General features: G+C 41.6%; 1 protein-coding gene across 1 annotated transcript in view; it reads right to left on the bottom strand.

Annotated features, from left to right (window-relative positions):
- Positions 1–25,115, bottom strand: part of DARS1 (aspartyl-tRNA synthetase 1) — a 59,976-nt gene that overhangs the window by 16,115 nt on the left and 18,746 nt on the right. The window contains exons 5-7 of the mRNA XM_077320197.1: positions 10,506–10,608; positions 8,968–9,048; positions 7,543–7,602 (exon numbers count right to left, since the gene is read on the bottom strand). Of these exons, the coding sequence (XP_077176312.1) occupies positions 7,543–7,602; positions 8,968–9,048; positions 10,506–10,608 (244 nt within the window). The remainder of the gene's footprint in view (positions 1–7,542; positions 7,603–8,967; positions 9,049–10,505; positions 10,609–25,115) is intronic.

The raw sequence follows: 25,115 nt of genomic DNA, 5'->3' as shown, positions 1-25,115 counted from the left end.
GCAGGCTGCCAATGAATATGCCTATTAAGGCTCAAAAGCAGGTATCTGTTGAACAAGAGCTGGATGGGGCACCAAATTACTTCTGACGGCTGCCAAGCAGCTACCGTTACCAAAGGAAGTCGATCCAGAGGAGCAAAACAGCATTTCTGCTAGCTACTTTCAGATATTCACTGACATTTCAACAGATTTACTAACAATAAGAAGTCTTTAGTCATTGCTTTGTTCCAGCCATAGCTTTTCCTGTCCTGAAGATTCAAGTATTTTTTAAAAACACGTAACATAAAAATCAATATAGCAAGCAAAAGTTCAAACTTTACTGACCTAATCCTGGCCAACACCAAAGAATGTTACATAACCCAAAAAAATTGTCATCCCATTTTAAAATGTAGTTGGTTTGCATGGGATGTGACATGCAGCTACCACATTATATATTTTTTAAAATGCTATATTTTTAAAAAATGCTGCCCAACTATGCTGCCCATCACCCTACACACTTTCAATTGCTCTAATGCCCAATTTATTATTTATTCATTCATTAAATCATTTATATCCCACCTTTCCTCTTGGTTCAAGGTTATGATCACTTGGGATCTCTCATTTAGATTAAATAGGTATGAGGACACCTATACCATTTCCACTGGGGCAAATTACATAGCCTGTTTACACTAATTGTCACAACAAATTTTCCTACTTTACCCATAACAGCCCTCATCTTCCAAGCCACTCCACTGCTGGCTACAGTGGAAGATAGATCTTCATGTGCTTCTGGTGTTCCATTCACAACAAGGTGTGCCCAATGCCTATACAAGACTTCAGATTACAGAAGGGTGATGAAATCAACTCCCTTTTTTCCTTCTAGTGTGCAGGTTTGAAAGGCCAACAAAAACACATCATTTTACATCATATTCACTGACTCCAGCATAGAATCATAAAGTTGGAAGGGGCCATATAGACTATCTAGTTCAACCCCTGCTTAATGCAGGATCATCCTAAAGCATCCATGATTAATATCTATCCAGTTGCTGCTTGATGACTGATGAGGGGGAACTCACCATCTCCTTAGGCAGCCGATTCCACTGCTGAACTATTCTGATTCTGAAATATTTTCCCCTATTATCCAGCCACTACCATTCTACATGTAATTGAAACCCATTACTGCAGGTCCTATCCTCTGCTGTCAATAGTAACCTTTCTCTGCCCTCCTCTAAGTGTCAACCTTTCAGCTACTTAAAGACAGCAAATATGATGTCCCCTCTTCTCAACCTCCTCTACCCCAGAATGAACATTCCCAAGCAGAATTTTAATCACTGTTTTAAATGTTTTCATTTTACTGATTGTTGAAAGGATGTATATTTGTGAGTGATGTGAACTGCCCTGAGGTGACAATTCATGATGGTGCTGCATATAAACAAAAAAACAAACAAGTTCCTCAGCCTTTCTTTATGGGACTTGGTCCCCAGATCATTCTCATTGCTCTCCTTTGAACACTCAATATTTTGTCCATGTCCTTTTGAAGAGAGGCCTCCAGAACTGCACACAGTTCTCCGGGTAGGGTCTAACCAATGCAATATATAGTGGGAGTATGACATCTTGTGATTTTGATGTGATGCCTCTGTTGATACAGCCCAAGACTTAATTTGCTTTCTTTACTGCCGCATTCAGGAGTGTATATTAAAAATCAGTGACCATGTCATTTTATGTTGAATCAAAGTGGAGGTCAAACCTATATATTAGTTAACAAAAAAAATTAGTTTGTGCATAAACACACAAACATGGCACCGGTTATTTTACTGTCTTAAGCCTGCATTGAACTATGAAATCCTCCTTTTTGCTTAGATAATGCAGACAAAGGCGATCTGAACTGAATAAAAATGGATGTCAGTAAGAAAACCAACAGTGGTAGGAAGTTGGTCAGAGTTAGGTTACATCACAATTAAGGCTTCTCTCTGCAAAAGGATTCAAGTAGAACTCCTTTGATAAAGACCAGCTTATCTCAAAGTTCTTCATTCACTTTGTAATAAAATATCCATACATCTAACGGCAAAATCAAAGCTGCCAGAAAGGGGTGAAAATCAGATGACTGGGGAAGGTTTACAAGTCAACTGTGGTCTACTAAGTTCATCCGGAAGTGTCCTTGGGTTTGTGCAAGAAAATGTGGTTTAAACAGACCACGCTATCTTGAAATCTGAACATAACCAAGGCTAGCATGTATGACAGTGAAAGTATGAATGAGGATCAGACATGAGATATTAAGCGGGGAAAAAATTAAAATAAAATCTGGAACATTTCTCTAATCATTATTTCTTCAGAATCTCTTGCCTCTATACCCTTTTTCCCCTGCTTATGCCGCTCTTCTTCTGTTGTGAAGGTGGACCTCCATGGCAGACTGCGTTCACCTTGTGGGAGTCACCTCCCAGTTCCTTGAAACACTTTCAACCTTACAGAAGCAGAAGCACCTAGAAGAAGAGGAAGCCAGTTTCTCAGCGAAAGACTATCAGTGCAAAGTTCAAAGAGGAATACAAGTGGAAGGAAGGCACAGGATCCAAGTCACTGCCATCACTGCATAGTTATTAACCCTGCAAAATCCAGTGTATTTCTAATTTATTGTTTTACAGAACAGCAAACTGAACCTAAACTGTATTTCTAATTTATTGTTTTACAGAACAGCAAACTGAACTAAAGACATGGATCCAAGGTGTGGAATTCCGCAATTCCCAGTCCAACGCCTGACTCTCCAACAAGAGAATGAAGAGCAGAAAACCAGACTTTATAAAAGTGATTTGAGAGGCACTTCATCTTGCTGCCATGTCCAATTAACTGCGTTTCAGCTTTCCTAACAATAAGACAAATATTAATTTTATCTTTCTGAAGGTTTTAGATTCTTCTATAATATATGTACAATAGTATAACAAGTAATTCAAGACTCTGCTAAACAATAAAGATCTTTAAAATGCTCTGGAGTTTAAAGCTTCAAAAGCAAGTCTTAAGTAACCTGAGAGACTATAGTTTCGGTGTTATATATTATTGCTCATAAAAAAATGCGAAAATGAATATTGCTTTTGGAGTGCTAGAGGCAATGTTTTACCTTCCCTTTCAAATGCATCTCTACTGTGTATGTTCTCAGGTATCCATGTGGAAATAAGTGCTTTGTTAGCGCTTAAGGAGAATACTGCAATACCTTTGTGTAATGTGAAAGGTAATGCACTGAATTCAAGGGATGCATTAAGGCCCACTTCTCACCAAGATGGTAGAAGAAGAGTTAGTTCTTATATGCTGCTTTTCTCTACCAGAAGATGTTTCAAAGTGGCTTACAATTGCCTTCCCATTCCTCTCCCCACAATAGACACCCTGTGAGGTAGGTGAGGCTGAGAGAGCCCTGATATCACTGCTCGGTCAGAACAGCTTTATCAGTGCTGTGGCAAGCCCAGGTTACCCAGCTGGCTGCATGTGGGGAAACAGGGAATCAAACCCGGCTTGCCAGATTAGAAGAAGAATAGGTTCTTATATGCCGCTTTTCTCTACCCGAAGGAGACTCAAAGCGGCTTACGGTCACCTTCCCTTTCCTCTCCCCACAACAGACACCCTGTGAGGTGGGTGAGGCTGAGAGAGCCCTGATATCACTGCTCAGTCAGAACAGCTTTATCAGTGCTGTGGTGAGCCCAAGGTCACCCAGCTGGCTGCATATGGGGAAGTGCAGAATCGAACCCGGCTCTCCAGATTAGAAGTCTGCACTCCTAACCACTACACCAAACTGGCTCTACACCAAATGATTAAAGCTTTAGGTAAATATGTACAACCGAATCACCCGCAGTTTCCATTTATGGTTCTTTAAATCCAAAGGAACACCCAGGTTTGTAGAACAATCTGACTTTTAAAAAACCCTTAATTCCGAAGGACCCCCCCCCCCCACACACACTTAGTTCTAACGTTCAGGCATTGCAGAAGTTTTTTAAAAGCCTCTGGAGTTTAGGCAACTTTCTGGGTTGCCATAACAACCCAGAATTGTGCACACAGACTTGTTGCAGGCAGAAGGCAACAATGGAGACAAACTAGAAGGACAGAGCTGGGGGAGTCCTGAGAAAGCTAGAACTGACAACAAGGCTGGAGGGGGATAGATTTCTCCTCCCCTCATGAATCTTCCATTGATTGATTTGATGTTCACAATTGTTACAGGCAATATTTTTAATACAGCTGTGACAATATATATTAAGTCTAACAGTGAGATGTACAAAATAGCCATTCGACAGCTGAGGACTCCGTGAGGCCTACCTGTTGGCCTAAGATACAGAACTTTCTGCCCTCCCCTTCTCTTGTTATCATTACCAGTTTTTACTCACCCAAGATGCTCAGAAGATTGTCCAAAATCCAGTACATCCTCTCCCCACTCCCAGAGGGAGGAATTCATTGTGAACACTTCTCCCTCTCTTATGCACAACTGATTTATTAGCACCGCTCCTGGAAATCTGGGTCTTCTGCTTTTCATCTCCCGTCACTAGCATTTTATTTTTATTTTCTGTCAGCCAGGGATAACTAGGACTCATCCACATAACGCAGCCTCTTGTTCTATACAGGCATTTAAATGACATTAAACAGCACTGATTGACAAAGGAATTTGACGAGACTCTCCCAAATGTGTTCTAAAGCTGCTGCTAACACACAAGCCAAGCTGTTCACCTTTATGGAAGCCTAAGCCAAATAATCATCTGGCATATTGTGAGAGCCAGCACTCTCCACCTGCCTAACTCCCATTTCCCTGTGGCCTTTCACGAAAACTAGATTTTTCTTCACTGAAAAAAGTTCACTGCTTTGTAGGAAAGCTGGTCTTTTAGAAGGAGACCGTGCAAAACGGTTGCCATTAGTGGTTTCTGATGCATTTTATTCACACGGTGCACACAGTGGTTGAAGGGACAAATAGAAGATGACACTTCCAGAATGATAAGGCGCAATCAGTGATAAGGTTGATCAGACACAGCTGTATCAACCATCCAGCTCCTCGGCAGGAGGGAGAGCTCCAGCATTACAGTATCTTAAGCAGCAGGTTCCTGGATTGGTATTCATATGTGTTTGATCATTTCCACTTGCTTATGACCTTGACTGCTTATTGACAATGCAGGATGAGTTGAATGGAGAAAATTAGGCTAAGCCTGCAATGTAAACGCTGGAAGGACATCGCCATTACAGGGCAATCATCACAGCAGAACAGAGATTTAAAGTGCGAGCAAATGTCGCTTGTTCTCCCATCGTTTACTGGCTCACAATGTGGGAGGCATCTGAATATTTGCAGTGCAGCAGCTGCTGTAACGTGCCCCGTGATGGCCCTGGAGCCCCAGCCGCAAGGTTAAGACAATGACATTCTTCAACAACGGAGACAAGATGGGAACTGTCACAAACCTACTCAACTGACTATCCTCCTTACACACACAGTTCTACAAGTCTTAGAGATGGCACTGCTTTGGAGCGCCAGTCAATGAAGGGTTGTATCTTAAATGTCATTCATACAACCGGCCTATATTGAAGTCAGCCAATTATTTCCTATCTATTGCCTACTAAAGGCAAAGAGACCACCAAGAAGAGCCATTTCATGATCAGAACCAAAGCAAAAATGTGACTTGAGATCATCTATTAATTGGGCACTTGTCTGGAAGTGATTGTAGAGGAGACAGAAAGACAAACTACTGGTGTTTCCTGCTGGCAGGTAACTCATCAGCCGGCAGTCATTCAAACATAAATAGAAATCACAATATTGTAAATAGCCGAAGTCTTGAAAATGTAACCAAGTGACCAGGGGCAATGATGGGTTTGATCAAGATGACACCCAGTCCCCCAAGGCTGATAGTAGGGCTTCTGAACTGAAGAACATTCAAATCTTACCTTTAACATTAAAAAAAATAAAAATATGTGTAAACAGTATGCTTATCACAAGGTATATTTTGGATACTTAAAACAATCTTGACCTCTTGGTAACCCTAAACTCTCTTTTTAGTTATACAATAGTCATCCTCAGCATCCAACTCACTGTATTTCCTCTGACTAGTAATGAAATAAATGCATCTCAAGTAAGGAGAGGAGCACGATTCACCCAAGGACAGAAATTACTTTCCAGGCAATGGGAACGCGCTGGAAGGCAGTTTCAAACAGAATTCCACTTCAGATCCTTTTATTGTTGAAACATCAATAGGTTCAAGCCCATTGTTAGTTATTATGTCTGTCAAATACCTGGGGGATAAGATTCAGGGGTGACTCCAATGCCCAAGGTTTCCTCTTCACTCTGCCCAGGTACTATGCAGATCAGGTAGGCTTATTAAGGGATGGGCTTAGTAGTTTTGCTTCTGCTCCCTCCTGATTTGGGCTGTGAGCAGATACATAATCAGAGTATCTTAAGCATGAGTGACTGTATTGCTACTACTCTGCTGTATTGTGGTACTACTCCCTACAATTAGGAATTGTGTGGAGCATAAAATTATGGCAGGTGATATTCAAAGTCCTAGAACACTGTGGATTAATAAGGTGCACCAGGTTTGGCCCTGGACTGCTCTCTAAGGCACTGACATCAAGTAAATCTCACCTATGGCTTACCGAAGACTAGCCCAAATTCTCCAACCTTCTCTCCTTGTAAAACCAACAACAAAATAAAAGTTCTACAGAAGTGAAGAACTGAGGAGCAGGGGGGTGAGTTTAAAGGGAAGGTATTGGTATTTCACCCAGTCAAGCCTCTGCACCCAAACACCCCACAGCATTACTGTTTTGTTTAAGGTAATCAATGCAAATCAATGCACCACATATACTTGTGTTTAGTCACTCCTAGTAGACTTGTTTGCAAGGTTAGTATCACCTTTTGCCTAAGTGTCTGCATAGTATGAACACAAGAGTTTGTTTTAAATTGACCCAGTTATTTCATTTTTATGGAGCGTTCCATACCAAATCAACAACTGTGGGTCACATATCACAGCCACGGACTTAGCGTACATTTTACAGAATGATTGCATGTACAACAACAAGGCAAAATTTGAACAATATGCCAAAGAGCAGAGGTTATCAAGAGCCGGTACATAAAGACTTTAACAGCAATTTATAGGGCAATTCTAAGCTGAACTATATCTTTCAATAGACTCAGAAGGGTGTAATGCTGTTTAGGATGGCACAATGAATTCGCTAGTCGTTTTGGTCAACCCAGATTAAGATTCTATGGTAGTCCATCTATCTAGATCAGGTGTGGCCAAACTGGATCTCTACCTAATGTCCATGGACTACAATTGCCATGAGCCCCTGCCAGCGTGTGCTGGCAGGGGCTCATGGCAACTGTAGTGCCACAGTTTGGCCATCCCTTATCTAGCTCAACAACTTGCAACACAAGATGAAACTATTTCATTTCATATATCCAAGGAGTTGAAGTCAAGTGGGCACAACTATTATAGTAGTTATCATGCAATTTTAAACACATATATAAGAGCAAAACAAATTATAGCAAATATCCTTTGCTTCAAGCACATTTTTTACCATACTCTTTGTTCAATTTCAGAGCCAATTTAGTTAGTTCCTTACCCTCAAGTCTATCACTCTGTTGTCCAATCTTGTATCCTGGTTTACAGTAGCTCTTCCTTCCTGAACAGTTGCAAAAGAACACACAATGGAAACCACACTTATTTTTTTTTAAATGTTGTTTATGTAGCAGAAGAAAGCATTTGCCTTGTTGCATCAGGTTTGCTGCCCACACCAAAGACTTTTGATGCCTGAAGCACAGACACCTGCTAGATGTCTTGTGCAGTTTGAAAAAGCAACTTGATTACACACAGGGAGTGGGATGTGCTATGTGGTTTGTGCATATGTTGTCTTCACTAAGGATGTTTCTGAACAGGAGCTTTATGTGCTCCAGGTTGACAAATCTGCAGTACAAGATGATAGTTAGAGAAAGATGGGCCAACCATCCTCCTTTGCAAAAGATGTGAGATCAACTTAGCCAACTGACGTAGGACACAGATTCATAATGAACACAGGAGAGTTTTATTCAAAATGGTATTAACCCTACCACCAAAGATCATATAGCAGTTGTGACATCATATCCTCCTTTGAAGACAGAAACCTCAAAACTATGAATCGTGCTTGTTAAGTATTTCTGGATGAGGTTTTCAAACAGCTAGGCATGACAACAGGGAAAAAATTCTGACTGTTTTAGATTCAGTCATAATCAATGCTGGCTGAATCCAGATTAGCCGAACTGCCCTTCACTGGTTCAGATTCAGCCAAATCTATACGAATAGCAGTCCGAATTTTTTTCCCACTGAACATGCCTCTCTCTCTCTCTCCCCCCTTATCTTCCCAGGAATTAAAGAGTGTTTCCACTGCCTGAGAAACATGGGGGGTTATACATTTAAAGGGCGTGCCAAACAGATGATGTGCCATGATCGACTGCTTGGTTGGCCCTTTAAATGCCTCCCCCCACCCAGCCTTCTCTGCCAGTGAACAGCATTCTCCGCTGCCAGATAAGACTTGTGGGGAAGCATTTAAAGGGTGTATCAAGCAGCTAATGGAAAATCAGCTGCTTGGTGTGCTTCCCCCCGCCTTCTTAGGCATCACCTGAGAAAATGGGGGAGAGGCATTTAAAGGGTGTGCCAAGCAGTAGTGAGCCCTTTAAACGCCTCCCCCAGTCTCCTCTGACAGCAATTTGGCGTGTTCTCATAAAGTTTTTTTAAAGGACTGGGTTGCAGGTGATGGTGATATGAAAGATCTCTACCTGAGGCCTTGAAGAATAAACAGCATGTGGATAGTCTGACTCAGTATAAGGCAGTTTTATGCATGCTTAATCTATGTACTGAAAACACTTAACAAAAGCATACAATTCTGGGTAAAACTAAAAAGATTAATTCAGGGCCCTACATAAACTATGGAATGCAGCAGATACTAAAATTTCAATTCTTTGTTTCACCATTTACTTCCTTAAAACACACTGCGCTGAAAAAAAAAATCCACCTCATCTCCTTCCACCTCTGGGCGAACAGCATCATCCAGCTGCAAGGGCAGTCGTGGTTCAGCCAAACTGATCACATAGATCTGAAAGATACACAGGAACAACAACAACAAAAAGCATAAAAGCACAGCAGACATTACTGTGTGATTTACAGAGGTCTATTTTGGGCAGAAATTTGAAACAATATTTGCATAATTATTTCCTAGAAGAATACAAAATACTGTTAGAAAAGGAAGAAAGGAGCACATATTTCTACGGCTTCAGTTTTAATGCTAAAAATAACGGAAGTTTGGTCTCCTCGGTTTAGTGTGTTTATTGCAAGAAATGCCTGAAAAAAATTAATTCCTGATGCCAGAGAGAATAAGGGAAATCCAATGGCACATATTGTTACAGTACAGATACTATAGCAGAGGCTGATGTCTGAAACCAGGGTTTTAAACACCCAGAGAGTACTGTAAGAAGAGAGGGCAAAGCCACAAGGAAGCTATCACACTAACGCTACAATGAAAGAATGTTTGTGGAAGCAACTGAGGTCTTGTCAACAGCCTCAATAGCCTTCAACCTTCTCAGCTTCAGGCCCTGTCTTTAATCCCAACTGCAACAGCATTTATTTGTTGTTTAGGCCGATTTTTCTCCCCTTCTCCTGAGGGCAGCAACGTGCACAAGAAAACAGGGTATTTCTATTTTTCATGACTGCACAGAAGAGGCTGAAGATTTTTTGGCAGATGTAGCTTCTTGAACAGCAGAGAAAAGGCCACATATACAATCTGTCTTTTCCTGCACAACAGAGAGGAGCTATGTCTCCTTAGGCTGGTTACTCCTTCCTTTCTTCTCCAGTATTTTCAAGACATTCACTATGTTGTCCATACCACCACCATATTGTTTAAACATTGCAGTGCGGTGTTTATTTCAGTGTCCAGAATCTACAGGAATGAAGTGATTCCATCTTTCTAACTTGCCAGAAAGTTGGTTAAAATTTCAGCCCTGGCCCCAGGCTGGTAGAATGAGCTCCCAGAGTAGATCAGGGCCCTGTGGGACCTAAATCAGTTCCACAGGGCCTGCAAGCCAGAGCTCTTCTGCCAGGCTTATGGCCAAGGTCTGAAATAAGATCAACTAAGGAAAGTTGGTCTCACCACTGCCAGAAGAAACTGACGACCGAAGATGAAGATCAGCTCCATGCCAGCACCCCCCCCCCCCCCGCCCAGGATCTGGCAAATTATTTCAAGGGGCATTAACAAGATTGTAAATGTTTTTCGTCTTTTAATTCTCTATATAATTTTAATGCTGTATATAATTTTAATGATGCAAAAGCAGGATACAAATAAATAAATACATAAATATTATTATTACAAAGCAGAGAACTGCTCCATAGATATTTCAGTTTGCATTGTATCCGATTCAATGAATTTGCCTGGGTGTTAACCTGCCTGCACGAGTGCTTAAAACAGTACTACTCTTGAAAAATCACCCTTAGAAATGGTGGAAAAAATTCTACCTACTATGGCACATTTTAAATGTGTTATGAAAAAAAATCATTTACCTTTTGAACGTGCAGCTCGACATCTTGCTGAGTGCAGGCTCCAATTTTTTGCGGCACTTTCCTCACAACACCTTCAACATCAACAATGCTCTCTTTGTTAATGCTGTCAATAAAATAAAATAATCATTTTGATAATGTCAGCACACTGCATTTTTGAAGTTCCATGAAGACAGCCATAAAACTCTGGTTTTTAATTTAAACGCTGAGCTAACACAAAAGAATGGAGCGTGTTGTCAAATATATTTAGAATACATCCTTAAGGAGGACAAAAGAGGTCTTTTCTCAATAATTTCTCAGCTGTGATAAATTAACCTGGGCTGGAAGGCTGAAAAGAGGGAGCTATGAAGATTTTCCTTCAGCATTTCAGAGTCAATTATTACCTCATCAGCCTGGGAAGCGTTAAATAAGAAATAATGAACTATGTGCCAATGAGCAAGGCAACTGGATTATTATATAATCAAGCATGTTTTTAAGCCACAGCTTTTAAGGTCAGGTACAGATAAAACCTAGACAAGAGGTGAACCTGAAATGGTATATTTTGGCTTTTCTGGTAACTAAGGCACTGAAAAGCATTAAGGGAACAATGTGAGGTATACTTTAAAACTCAAAATTATTTATCATGTGATTATCTTTTTTTTTGGGGGGGGGGGGTGCACAGGCATCTTCCCTCAAGTGAAAAAGGTCAGAAATCTCATCTCAAAAAGGAATGAAGAAAATGTACCCGGAAGGCCTGGTGCCATTCCAAGCTTCTCATAGCTTCTTTCAACTTTTTAAAAACTTAATTTCTATTGCAGTTTTCAATCCAGGCAGGTTAAGACCACTTCAGCCAAGGCCCCCTCGTGAGCTTCATGGATGAGCAAGGATTTGACATTGGGCCTTCCATATCCAAAATCAAAGCTCACACGTGAAGCTGCCATATGCTGAATCCATCAAAGTCAGCCGTGTCTCCTCAGATTGACAGCTACTCTCCAGGGTCTCAGGCAGAGGTCTTTCACTTCACCTACTGATGGATCCATTTAACAGAAGATTGAACGTGGGTCCTTCTGTACACCAAGCAGATGCTCTATCATTTAGCCCCTTTCCCTTCTCTGGTTCTCAATCAAAATCTTTCCACACACATCACGTGGAGGACATTTATTTGCCAGTCTACATGTTACTGTACACACAAGCATCAGTAACATTCTACTAGACTCTTGTTAACAGAGAATAAATGACCTCCTGCTTAGTGGTGGTTTGCAGCTACCTTGAGGCACAGACTTAAAATGTCAACTGAATTCACAAATATCAAACACATGTTATGACAGGCACAATGCAGCCTCCCTATCTGAATATAATTTTTTTCCAGATGTGCTTAAAGCAGCTTGCAGACCATACTGAACTTAAAAATTAAATTGCAACAGGATTAATACAATGTTGGTAAACAAAAGAGAGCTGGAATAGTTATTCTGACAGTCTTGTTCAAATACTAAAAAAAACCCTTTTATTCCTCATAATCACTGAGAACTAATAAGTATCGGATTTAGCCATTTGGTAACATTCATGCCGATTTCTCTGCTTCTAAAGGTGCCTTTTTCACAGTAGCTGTTTTTGAGTTTGGCAAATTCCAAGATCAGGTTCAAATTCCCTTAAACACCTGAGAGAGAATAAGAGAAAAATCCTTTCATAGCAAAGTGCCACCTTTGCCCTCCTGCCTATCCCACATGTACTGCCTGCTATCCTAGGACTAATCTCGGGCAGAAAATGTTTTGGGATGAAAGCTTTTTTGGAAAATGTATAGATCCAACCACTGTAGTCATAGACGAAGGAGTGGGAGAGAGGAACAAGAATTATTGTTTTGCCTGCTAGTGGACTTACTGAACAACATGTTGAGCCTTAATAATATAGTACCTTTGGGAGAACTGAAAATAATATTGACAGACATGTTATAATTCTGAACAAGAGCATGGTTTAAAATTTGTTAAACCACAGGAAACAGAGTATAAATAAATGGACAGTGCATACAATGGAGGGTAATGAACAGTGAGATCCCACTGTTACTTAAATTGGAAGAAATTAGTGATTTTATTTGGGACAGTGAGAGGCAGGTAACTAAGGGATCCCCAATTATGTATACTGGGATGTTCCCTTGAGAAACTTAAACCAGGATGGTGTAAATAGGGAGTTTTCTTCATTAGATTGAATTATAGCAGTACTAATAAGCACACAAAACATGCAAGACACACACACAAGATTGTTTAAGGAAAACAAGGGGGTTAAGAGGATTAGCATTTTGGGGGGGGAAGCAAAAGTTAATGTTCACGATATGAATAGGTCTGTGGATTTCAGCATCAAAATGGCCACTGGTTTACGAAAAGGGAAGCAGGCCCATACACAAATGGGGTGTATGAAAAGAGTGCCTGAGAACACACACAAAGATTGGTGCTGATGTTCTACTCCCTAAAGCAATGCATTGATGAGATTTCCAGTGTATGACAATGACTGTAAGAGGCATGTGATGAGTTTGTCCGAGCGTGGACAATGTTCTGGGAGAAATCTCAACAGATTCCCAGGAGACAGACAATAATGGTGAATGCTTTACCCGAGAAGAACTAAAGGTATTAATTTTGTTGACGACCCCCTGAGTATAGAATTGGAAGCTATCCAAGTGGAGCAGGCTGCTAGGAATTGCAAACTGAAGTCTCTGGGGGTGAAGGGAAGTTTGAGAAATTGACAAGAATAATTACCAGTTCTCAGAGAGCCCATTGTCCCAAAGATATGTATCCCTTTTGTATGGAGAGAACTCAGTAGTGAAACAGCCCCTACATTCTTATCAAATCTGAATATCCAGGTAAGTCCTGGAAGCTGACATCTTGCTGGCATCTATATTTCTATTTCTGCTTGGGAGCAGACAGTATATGTTTGATTTGCAACTGACATCTAATTATGGCCAGGCAGTATGCTTCAAATGAATATTTGGTGCAATATTAAAGAAGGATGTTTATGAATGGCTGTCTACAAACTTACCCTCTGTGTGAGGAAGGGTCTGCCTGCTTACACCACAAGGATCACTTTGAGACCAGTATTCAATGAAGTTAATGAGCAATAAATACAAGCCAGATAAAAAGAAACACATATTTACTTACTGGGTTATTTAATAGTCCAATACACTGCCTGGGGAGGTAGTGATTAAAATGTGGAATTCGCTGTCAGAGGATATAGTAATGGCCACAGGAATAAAAAGTTTAAAGGGAGACTGATGGCTGGTGATTAAAGGGAACCTCCTCATTCAGAGGCTCTAAGCCTCAGAAACTAAGTATGATGTGATGATGTTAACTACTCAGTCAAGTCCGACTCTTAGCAATCCCATGGCTCAACTGTTGCCATGATTTCTGATTTTGCACTGCTTCTTTTAGTTGTGTGATGTTCTGGCCAGTGTCCGTTTTGATCCACCAACCACCACATTCTTTGTCAGCCTGGTTTCCTTTTTCCACTGACCAATCCTGACATAATTGCTCTTTCCACTGAGTTGGATCACATGATATGACCAAATAAATGAGATGGAGTTTCATGATTTTGCCTACTAATGATATATCAGACTTTATGCACGGTAGTATTTCCTTGTTTGTGATTTCTGCTGTCCATGGAACCTGCAGAAGCCTTCTCCAACACCAGGGTTCTTCTCTTGTCCAATCTTTTCATCGTCCAACTTTCACAGCCATAAGTGGCTGTTGGAAATATGAAAGATCAAACTAATCTACATTTGTTAATCAGGCTTATGTCCTTGCTTTTCCATGTTTGGTTCAAGCTCATTGTTGCTGAGCAACCCACAGCAATTTGATGTTCAAGCATACTACCATCACCACTCTCATTAATTTGTGATCCAAGAAAAATGAATTCTTGAACGCATTTGATCTCTTCACCATCAATTGTCATTGTGACATGTCTGTGTTTTGCAGTGGTCATTATTTTTGTCTTTTTAGTGTTTAAGAAAAGGCCAGATTTCTTACTTACTTCATTGATCTTTGTAATCAGCTGTTCTAGGGCTTCCTTACTTTCTGACAGGACGGTAGTGTCATCGGCATACCAAAGATTATTTATATTCCTTTCTGAAATCTTAACTACAGTGTTTGATTCTTTGTGCTCAGTCTCTCTCATAATGATCTCAGCATACAAGTTAAATAGGAAGGGGAAAAGAATACTGCCGTAGTTCAACCCTTTCTCTATTTTGAACCAGTCAGTGTCACCAAATGGCGTACATGTCAAGCATCTATTATATCTCCTGTTCCAATCTATGTTCTAGGACCTTTTCTAACAAAGTTGTGTATTTTGCTACTGATTACTAATTTGTCATCTCTGTCACTTACACTAGCAATCCCCAACCTGTGAGCTGCGGACCACATGTGGTCCTTTGACTAATTGGAGGTGGGCCCCGAAGGATGCTTTCTCCCCCCCCCCGGCCCTTTACTTCATTGATTTGTCATTGTCATGAGTTAAAATTTCCATGAAAATAAAATGTTCCTTATGTTCATTGTTGTGGCGTGTCTGTATCTTATTTTGAAGGGATGTTTAAACATTACCATAGCGATCAGAGAGCATTAGGGCAGTGGTTGAGAGTAGAGGAGTAAACTACCCCCCCCCCCACCGGGCCTCAGTAAAAGGCGTTGAGTGGTCCCCGGTGATAAAAAGGTTGGGGACCACTGACTTACACAATCAAAACAAGTAATTTGTCTGGCTGGCTGTTTCTCAGTTACAATTTCCCCCCCTAATGCAGAATATATTCTAGTTAAACACCATGCATATTTTGTAGGATACTTTTACATTGGTGAAAACAAAAAGCTTACAGAACAGTTCAATAAATAACAAGATGACAGTTCTTGATTTCAATATCAACTCAGAATTGTTACTTTCTTTTCCCCTCCTACAATCACACCGATGTTTCTATATTCAACTCAGCTGAAACAGCTATAGGCCTTGCAAAGTAACATCAAATGTATAGATATGTCATTATCTCAATAGGGGGGATGTATCTGATATGAAACTATGCAAGTAGTGTACATTTTAGATTTATTCTCTCTATAATATTTTTTTCCTGACTTTCTTCTTGGCTGATGGTGGTTCTCAGGCCACCCCGCTCTGAACAGTTAATAGGTTAATACGCTTAGCTTCAGCAAAATCTCTGAGGATTTTGTGTTGTACTGATAGTTGATACATTACTTCCTGTTGCAGTTTATGGCCAAATAAATGTATTATTTTTAAAACTTCCTTTATGAGCTCAGTCTGAAGATAAAAATGGGCGCTTACACAAATTAGCAAATCCATGCAAAGTGAATTTGTAACTGTTTACCTGAAAGTAACTGACTAACATGGCTTTTATTCTCAAGCCTCTGAGTTGTTTTTGTTGTCTGTGATCATAATCCTGGCATCTTCTCTCCTTGGATGTTAGTGCTTGCACATACTTAGTAAGGCTTTAGCTTGGATCTGACTTGAAATGTCCATAGATCTAAGTATGTCCATCCATGCAGCACAACATTCTCATCTCTCTCTTCCTGCTGCAGTTCCCCAAACCCCCAAGTCCTGCTGATGAGAGACCTCTGGAATAGTTTAAGGGAGTCTGAAGTCTCCTTCAGAGGAGAATTGGGAAAATTGTCCCCTTCTTCTTGTTGAACCTCTAGGCATGATCCAAGCCTTTGACTATAACTGCAGGCTTTCCTTGTGCACACTTCCCAAACCTATATGTTGAAACTCCCTTTGGAAAACAACTCATCTTGTGGGTATGTAGAACCTGGGGGCATGATTCTATGGGCTTTTGAGCGTAACTAAACTTGGGCCTCAGTTTTCCGACAGACTATACAAGCTCCTTTTATATTATGAGTTACCTTAAAAAATAAGTATATCTTAAGAGAAAATCAAGCTAATTAAAGCTGTCTTATTATTTTACTATCTGTTTCATCTTGCTTTAAAATAAGGGAATTAAACTGTTCAAGAATTCCTTGTATCCAAATCAGTAAATTCCATCATGTTTTAATTGATGATTTCTGAGGACTGGTGTATACATACATGACTCAGAGGCCTTGTTTTTGGTTCATATATTTTGGGTCTCTAAACTTTTTAAAGGGAAAGATCCAAGAACAGTTGTGAACATCTGGTTATATGAGAAATACATCTGTTGTCTATGGAAAGAACCTAAGAGCACCTGAGGTGACATTGGGTTTTGCCACTTTCTGTACAAGTTCCCACAGTGGAATAAATAATAATTCCTCTTGTTAGTGTTGTTACATAACAAAAAACTTACATAACTTTTTGTGGAGCAAGGATTAATGTACTCTCATTGCACACAAAACACTTTTAACAGGCTGATTTAATATTTGAGGTTCTGTTAGGGCGGGCTGCCGCCCATGTCACAGTGTTGCATATGGAAAAGTTCAAAATTATCGATGTATATCAATGAGGAGGTCAGGTTGAGACCCAGTGAATATATGCAAAAATGTTTTCACACTGTGTGTATATGTGTTTTTAAAAAGGCGGATCAGACCACTGAATTCATAAATACATTTATAACTTTATTCATAAGTTCATGAAGGAGGATGCAGGCTATTGCTTGAATATGTTTGTAGTTCATCTCTTTTGTTGCCCATGTTTTAATACATACTTGTTCCTCAATAGCAAATTTCCATATCAAAATACTATGTAATTACACAGCACTACAGTGCATTCTCCATGTAGTGAAAGTGTAAGATATTCTGCAGTTACAAGATATTGATTTTGCAGATGTTTGTGTGGCAGGAGATGGTTCAGTTTGTTCAGTTCTCCTGGATCCTTTTTTACTTCTGTGTTTCATATCACAGGAGTCTATGTGGTCTACCTGAAGCCTAAAGTAGTTGGGCCTCTGGCTTCTGGTTCTCAAATACTGCTATTGATCAGACTCGCTTGCAGGTTAGGTCACTTTTTGCTCTTCTGGCTTGGTCTACCCACAATCACAGGGTGGCCAGAGGCAATCTTGTTACTTTCAAAGCTTGCTGAGAACAACAGGCTGAAGTATTTTAAGCCCATTTGTTATCAACTGCTATTACCCATTTCAACAGAATGCTTCTTCCACAGCATCAAGTTCTTGTCGGTCAAGCCGAATTTGTGTGGGTGACCATCGGCCATGCTTGCTTGTTTATTCTAGCTGATGTTTCCCTCCACTGAATCTGAGACAGTTAAAATGTTCAAGGCTTAGTGTAACCTTTCTTACTGGTGACATCAATCAATTGCTTTCTTTCTTAGCCCTTCTACTAAATTACAGCAAAAAGATATTGAGCCAGTTCTGGAGAAAAGTGTACAAGGCTTTTCAGGTGTAGCTCAATAGTGAAGGCAGTGGGGATATCTTTCAAGTCGTCAGAGGGTGCTGACATGTTCATTTAGCAGCAACTCTATACCTTTGTGTTCTTTTAACTAGCCCTTTGTTCCTTATCCAGAGCTACTGGTCATGGATAAGCTGTTCTAAAGAAATTGTATTAGTTGTAATTTACTTTGCTTTGGTCCTAGGAATACCATGTCAGTATTCCTAAAAATACAAATAGCCATTTTATAATAAAGCACACTTCCAGTGCCATATTACAGCTATCCTTATCTATTGACAAACTTATAACTAGCTGCATGCATTAAAAAGAATTAGCAAGACTTGATGCCTATCAAACCATATTTGGCTACTTTACAATGTGTGTTGTCTTTGGATCTATAGCTTAAACTCTCATCTTTATTGTGCACTGGAACAAGCTACTATCGCCAATAGGCAAAATAATAGGTTATAGTGCACACTATAATACTTCTAGTCAACCATCTCTGGTGGTGTTTGTTGGAGCCTGAGCAATGTAAAAACATTTCTCAGTTTAAGTTTTCCCTGCCCTAAGAAACCATTTTAGGCAGCATCAGATTGACAGCCAAGAAAGTATTCCTAAGAGATCGTCCCAATCAATTACTAGTTGGCGTAATGTTTGGCTTGTGAAGCTGCTTCAGCATTGATTAGCTGATGCTTAACCTAATATGTACTAGGTTAAACACTCTGTGGGTTTAACTACCATTTGATTTTACCAATTTACCAGACTTATCTGAAGCTCTAATTAGAAGTGCTAAATTAACGCAGCTGAAGGGATCCGATACTAGTTACAAGTTTCTAAATTTAAGAAAATCTTTACTCATCTTTTTAAATAACAAACACACACACAAACCCTGTAAAGAAACTGAAGACATGATTTGTGTGCCTGCAAATTTAGATCATGCTGGACTTCTGTTCTTATGCTTATATTTGAGATGCTTGAAGTTGAAAGTTTATCTGGGTTGCTTCAAGATGAGCTGTCCAAAAACTTCAGTTGGTGATGTAGATGCCTGGATCACAATATGACTGGAACTGTTCCAGCTTAAGTCATTATATATGCCAGAGATGAGTAATAGGAATCGGGGGAAACTATTTTTCATGACTAAAACACAGGGAACCTCCATCACAGTATTCATTTAGACTAGATGTTAACTTTCTTGATCCCAGGGAGAATGATGGAGCCAGACTGTGCAGATGTCAGTGGTTCACTTAGGTTCATCTGTCTGAGCGATGCAACGCTTAGTGGAAGTAAAAGCTGAGTGAATCCAGACAAGATGGTGGTTCTATGTGTCAAGGGGTCCCAGGTCCAGAAAGTTACAGAGCACCTGGTTCTGGGTGGGGTTGATCCTGTTCTCTGGGATTCACTGCTGTCATCTGGCTGAGTTGGCCAACAGTGCCTTCCTCCATTTCTGACTGGTTCACCAGCTTCGGCCTGTTCTGGACAGCGATAATTTGGCCATGGTGAACCGTCCCTTGGTAACCTCCAGATTGGACTACTGTAATGTGCTCTACATGAGACTACCCTTGAAGATGGTCTGGAAGTTGGAACTGGTGCAGAATGCAGCAGCTTGACTTCTGACAAGAATTTGTGACTGGACATACATCACGGCAGTTTCAAAAGTTCTACACTGGTTCTCTATTTGCTACCATACCTAATTCAAGGTGTTGATGTTAATATATAAATCCCTAAACCCGGTCATTGGAAGGAGCGTCTTCTCCCTGCCTGAGCACTGAGATCTTGAGGAGAGAGCCTTCTTGTAGTTCCATCCCTCTCTGACCGAGGGGCAATGACATGCGGGAGATCCTTTTCTGTGGTGGCCCCCAGACTTTGAAACAACCTCCCTCTAGCGATTTGCCAGGCACCTATATTATATGGTTTTCAATGCCTTGTGAAAACACACCTCTCTACCCAGGCCTCTGATATCTAGTTTGTGCTGTTCTGCCAGGGAAGTTGTGCTGGCCTGCCAGGGAAGTTATTGTTTATGGGCATATCTAGTCGATTTGCAGCGGAGATGAAGTGCAGCAGAAGTGGAAGGTACTGATAGGGATATGGCAATGCACTAAACTAGAAGTGGGAACAATGAGGGAAGGGCAGAGCAAAAAGAGACAAAAAAGGTCAGTTGGATGCAAAGCAAGAGAAGGTTTAAAAGAGAAAGCACATCCATGAGGGGGGAGAGACAGGTGTGGCCCCAGGCAGAGGAAAGTGGGAGAGAGAATACAGAAAGAAAAAAAATAGATGAACTATGAACTAATTATTTTATAAAGGGGAAGTTGCATGCTAGGAGGCGGAGAGATAAAAAGCATTGCTATGACAAGTGTTAATTTAAAGAATTTTCTATTAAGAATTCTGATACTTCTGTGGTGTGGATAATTTTCGGAATATTAAAAATGGTCATGGTTAGAATTTTTGGCTTGTAAAAGTGAGGAGAGCATGGGATCTCAGTGCATAAGAGACGAAGATATGGCAGAGGAACCCAATGCTTGTTTTACGTATTGCAAATCATGGCTTAGCGTGTAACAGAACTGAATCCCTGGATTTGAAGTACAGGTCTCTTTGCCACCAAAGAAACTCACTGAACCTAGGACGAAATATATTGAAAGTGATCTTATAGGGAGATAATACAGTACAGAATGGAATGATTAAAGAAAACTTTATACAGCTAAGGAGAATAAAGGTCTCAGTCAAGAAACCTGAATGATAGTGAATCACTACTACATGATGCCTGTGGGTTTCACCTTGCGATCTGAAATTGGTAGTCAGATTTTTTTCCCACTGACGCAGCTGTGGCTGCATCTGTGTGGTTAAAACAGAAAGTCATGACTAATACTTGAACAGCAAAGTGTGAATTTTTGAGCGTTCAGCAATCAGTAATTGGGCTGTTGGTTTACAGCATGCGAAGATGACATGCGTTTCCAATGTTGTGACAGCAAAGTGCAGAAATCCCCTATTTAAAATAATGGTGTGGCTGGTAGCCTACAGCAGTGGTCCCCAACCCCCGGTTTGGGGAACAGTACCGGTCCGTGGATCAGTCAGTACCGGGCCATGGCTCCTCTTCATCCTCCTCCCTGGCTGCTGCCCTGCCACTCTGCCGCCGGCTCACCTTTGGTGCTCTCCGGTGGCCGCCATGGCTGGGGCTCCCCCTCGGTGTGGCACTGCGCAGCTGCTGCTGGCAGCCCCCCCAGCGGGTGGTGGGAAGTTAGGGGCGCCAGCCGGAAAGCATGTGCAGCAGGGGCTCAGGCAGCAGCAATGTCCCTCTGCAAAAGACTACCCAGGCCTCAGTAAAATTGTCAAGCGTTGACCGGTCCCTGGTGAAAAAAAGGTTGGTGACTACTGGCCTACAGTACCATGCTTGCACAGTCTCTTTGTCTTGCGTTTGGTCTGAAGCCCTGGTTTGAAGTCAAAACAGTATCCTACTCTTCTGTACCCCTCATCTTTTAAAGTCAGCTTCGTGTTTTAAACGTATGCAACTGCAGTTGTGTGATAACTAGGTAAACTTAAAAACAGGGAACTTTTTTAAGGTGGAGGTGGAATATCAAAGGCGGGCATAAAGTAAAGGAAGTGAACAGATAAAACTGTATTGTGCCAAATTGTCCATTACAACCTCCAACTCAGCAACTCAGCATTGACTGTCAGGCATCCTCTCTGAAGATCTCAGGTTGGTAAGACTTTCCCAACACCTAGCAGTTAAACTGGGGTCTGTATGTAAATTATGTGCACTAAGGTGCAGCTTTGAAACTGGGGTCTGTATGTAAATCATGTGCACTAAGCTGCAGCCTCAGCTCAGTTTTTGTTTTTCCTAGAGGTATCATGTGATCTGTAGAGATCATCATGGAGAACCAAGTCTGCAAATGTCACCCTTCTTCCTCCACAAAATCCCTTTCTATATATGAGAAAAACAATATACTGTGTGAAAAAACCCTAAGAAGTTATTTTACTTTCTTTTCTGGATACTTTCAATCACTGTAAAAAGGACTGAGTCTAGCAAATCGTGCAAGCAGTTTTCTTTTGTTTATACCAGTGGTCCCCAACCTGCGGCCCTGGCCCAGTGTTGGGCCACGAAGGCCTCGGTGCCGGGCTGTGGCTCCCTCTTCCCGCCCCCCCCCCGAAGCGAGAAGCTCGCCAGGCCGCGAGCAAATCGGCCGCTGAAGTGGCCGATTAGCTTGCGGTCTGGCAAGCTTCTTGTTTTTTTGGGGGGGGAAGAGAAGCTTGCCGGGCCGAAAGCTAATCGGCTGCTTTGGCGGCCAAATTGCTGGCGGCCTGGAGGGGCAGAGAGGGAGCCGCGGCCGCTGTCATGGCGGCAGCGCAAACGTGCATGCGTGGACTACCGTGCATGCGCGTTTGTGCCCGGCAGTCTGTGTTTGCGCTGGGGCTGCCGCCCGTGCGCGGGGCCCCGGGCCACCCTCTCCCCCCATTCCGGTGCAGCGGTCTATGGCAGCCAGAAGGTTGCGGACCGCTGGTTTATACCATTAGCAAATGATTTTTTTGATATAATTAGTTTTAAACAACCATGGGATATAAGTTATATTAGTATGTAGCCTTATAGACAGAAATTTTATAGCAACAGTTGATATTATCATGAGAAAAATCTTGCTGTGTACATTAATGTTAAGAATTTTTAGGTATAAATGTTTGAACTTGTGATTTAGGTGATTTTAACGTGACCTATATGCTTAAAACGTCACCAAGATACAAATAAATGCTACAACTAGTTATTTCTTTGAAAGCTATAAATTTTACCTGAGACAACTGTTATCTCATGAAGATCAGAACTGTAACTATGTTACAGGGGCAGTTTACTGCCTTGTGTGCCCCTGGAGGAACAGCAGCTTGTCAACTGCCTTGCTTTCCCCTGGCCCTCCTTTTAAAATAGCGTATCAAAGATGGTGGAAGTCTATGTGGTACAGAGAACCACTACCAGCAATAAAAAGTTATAAAGTATTTATTCATTAAAAATAAAATGCTCACAAGCATGCTTTTAGCACACCACCGGATTGAACAAGGGATCCAAAAGAAATGGGTAAACCACAATTCTTCTGTCCCGCCCTATCACATATTAAAATATAGAACAGGCTCCTCAGCTGAGTAACTTGCAGATCTCTACATAGTTTCCATTATCTTGGAGCTTCTTTCAGAAATCCAGGCAAGCACATGGTTCACGGCTGCTTTCTCCAAACCTCAGCCAAGAATTCTGTCTGCTGTGATGGACTCAGCACACCAGAGAGCCCTTCCTCCTTGCTCCCCAGAGTTTTATCACATCTTTTCCCCCATCCAGGTGAGGCAAGGTCAAGGAGCCTTTTCCTGAAGATCTCCAGGAATTCCTTCCTGAAGTCTCTCTAGTACTTAACAACTTCAAGTCTTTCCCTCCTGCTTAATGGTGGAGGAAGAGGACCCTCCAACTGGTTCTAGCCAGATCTATTAGCATTTCTTAAGAGGTAGCTGAAGTGAGCCTAGAAAGCAACTGAACTGACTTCTCTCCTTCCTTCCTATTCTCTGCCAAAGGAAGGGGGGAGAAATTTAAAGCTGGGAGTGAAGGGCTTGCTCATTTCAAACCCCCAAAGAAAAAATCGATTTCTTCTCAGACCTCTCAGCTGAATCTGTAAAATGCCAGCCCACATTAATCTTCTGTTTAGAAAACTTAATAGTCTCTGTGTGCAGAACTTTCTTCCCTTCTGGAGGTAGGTTGAAAGGATGCAGGTTTTTGCCATAGTTCCTATGTAACATTCTCAAGGCCCTCCAAGACCAGGAAAGCAATAATCCCAGGAGATTTTGAATAGGTGACTCAAAATCTTGTTTTTCACTTTGTGTTCAAAGAAACTACTTCAAGCTCAAGCAACTGGGCCATATGAAATCATCTGTTCTCCAAACATACAGAGATACAGTAGGAGACAGAGCTGACAGCTTTCCTACCCTCTCATCAGGACTCAGGTCTGACGTTCTGTTGGGAGTCTTTGGATTCAATCAGCGTTTGTTCTGACTGCAGGAAGAGAACACAGCCTGTGCAAGAGAGTCCTGAGCAGAAGATACGACTACACCCAACAAGGGTGATGATACCCAACAAGGTCCCTGGGCCTTAAAAACCTGTCTTCCCAATCTTCCAGATAACCTGGTAACATCATGTAGGGATGTGAAGGTATTGGCAGTTGAGGCCGAGCCCACGGAAACATGGTCATTTATTCCAAGTCAGACAGGTGGACTCTGGCCCTGTGATAAGCCAGTATCTCCATCCCCATTAGAGATAGACGAAGTTAGAGAGCTTGGACCCACAGAAGGGGTTCTGGGCTTCTCCTGCAAGGCAGATCCTGGCTCAGAAGTGCCAGTGAGGATCTCCTGATGAGTTGTTTTGTGCTTTTCCTTTGCTTGGCTCTTAGCCTTCTTTGCCAGAAGCACAGAAGCAGCTTGAGTTTGGTGTGCTGAATCCAATGCAGAAGTAGGAGCTCTGTCTGGGGCCAAGCTGAACGAAAGCTCCAAAGCATTAAGGGTTTCCCCCCATAAAACTGCCTTGAGTTTCAGCACTTTAACCCCCTAGTTTGGGGGGTGAAGCATAAGCAGGCCTTACATTACCCTCTTCACCCAGACAAAAGTTTTGCTTGTTAGTCTGGTCACCTTTGCTCCACATTGGGAGCACTTCTTGATAAGAGTCTTCAGTCATGGAAGATACTCAGAAGCCAATATAATTCCAAACAATCTGAACACGTTTCCCTCACTAATAGCTAGTGACTCTAAATCACAGGCTACGCTTTTGGCAGCAAAAGAGGAACTGAAGGTAAAGAGGGCACTGCTGTGCAGGAGTACGTGTCCCTAGTTGGTAACAAACTTCTGACTCTGCTGTACAATGCCCTCTAGAGGCTTTTAGCTGTAAATAGCTATCCAATGGCAGGCCTGCTCATGTGCAGTCCCCCCATGTGGGACTGCACAGAAGATGGACGATGATCTGTCTGGTCTACATGATGGACCAAGGTTAGGAGATAATGCATTTCATGGTCACCCCCCCCCCCCCCATTTTAACAATGAAACCACTGGGTGAAGACCAAATACATGAAAATGTCATCTTTCCTTATTTCTGACTTGGGAGACACAGTATAGACCAAGGGTAGTCAAACTGCGGCCCTCCAGATGTCCATGGACTACAATTCCCAGGAGGCCCTGCCAGCGAACGCTGGCAGGGGCTCCTGGGAATTGTAGTCCATGGACATCTGGAAGGCCGCAGTTTGACTACCCCTGGTATAGACCAATATAACTCAATCAAAATAAGTTTCTGCTTTTGTTCCAGATG

Source organism: Paroedura picta, chromosome 2 (genome assembly GCF_049243985.1).
Source record: "Paroedura picta isolate Pp20150507F chromosome 2, Ppicta_v3.0, whole genome shotgun sequence".
Lineage (NCBI taxonomy): Eukaryota > Metazoa > Chordata > Lepidosauria > Squamata > Gekkonidae > Paroedura > Paroedura picta.
This window is presented reverse-complemented; position numbering and strand designations above follow the sequence as displayed.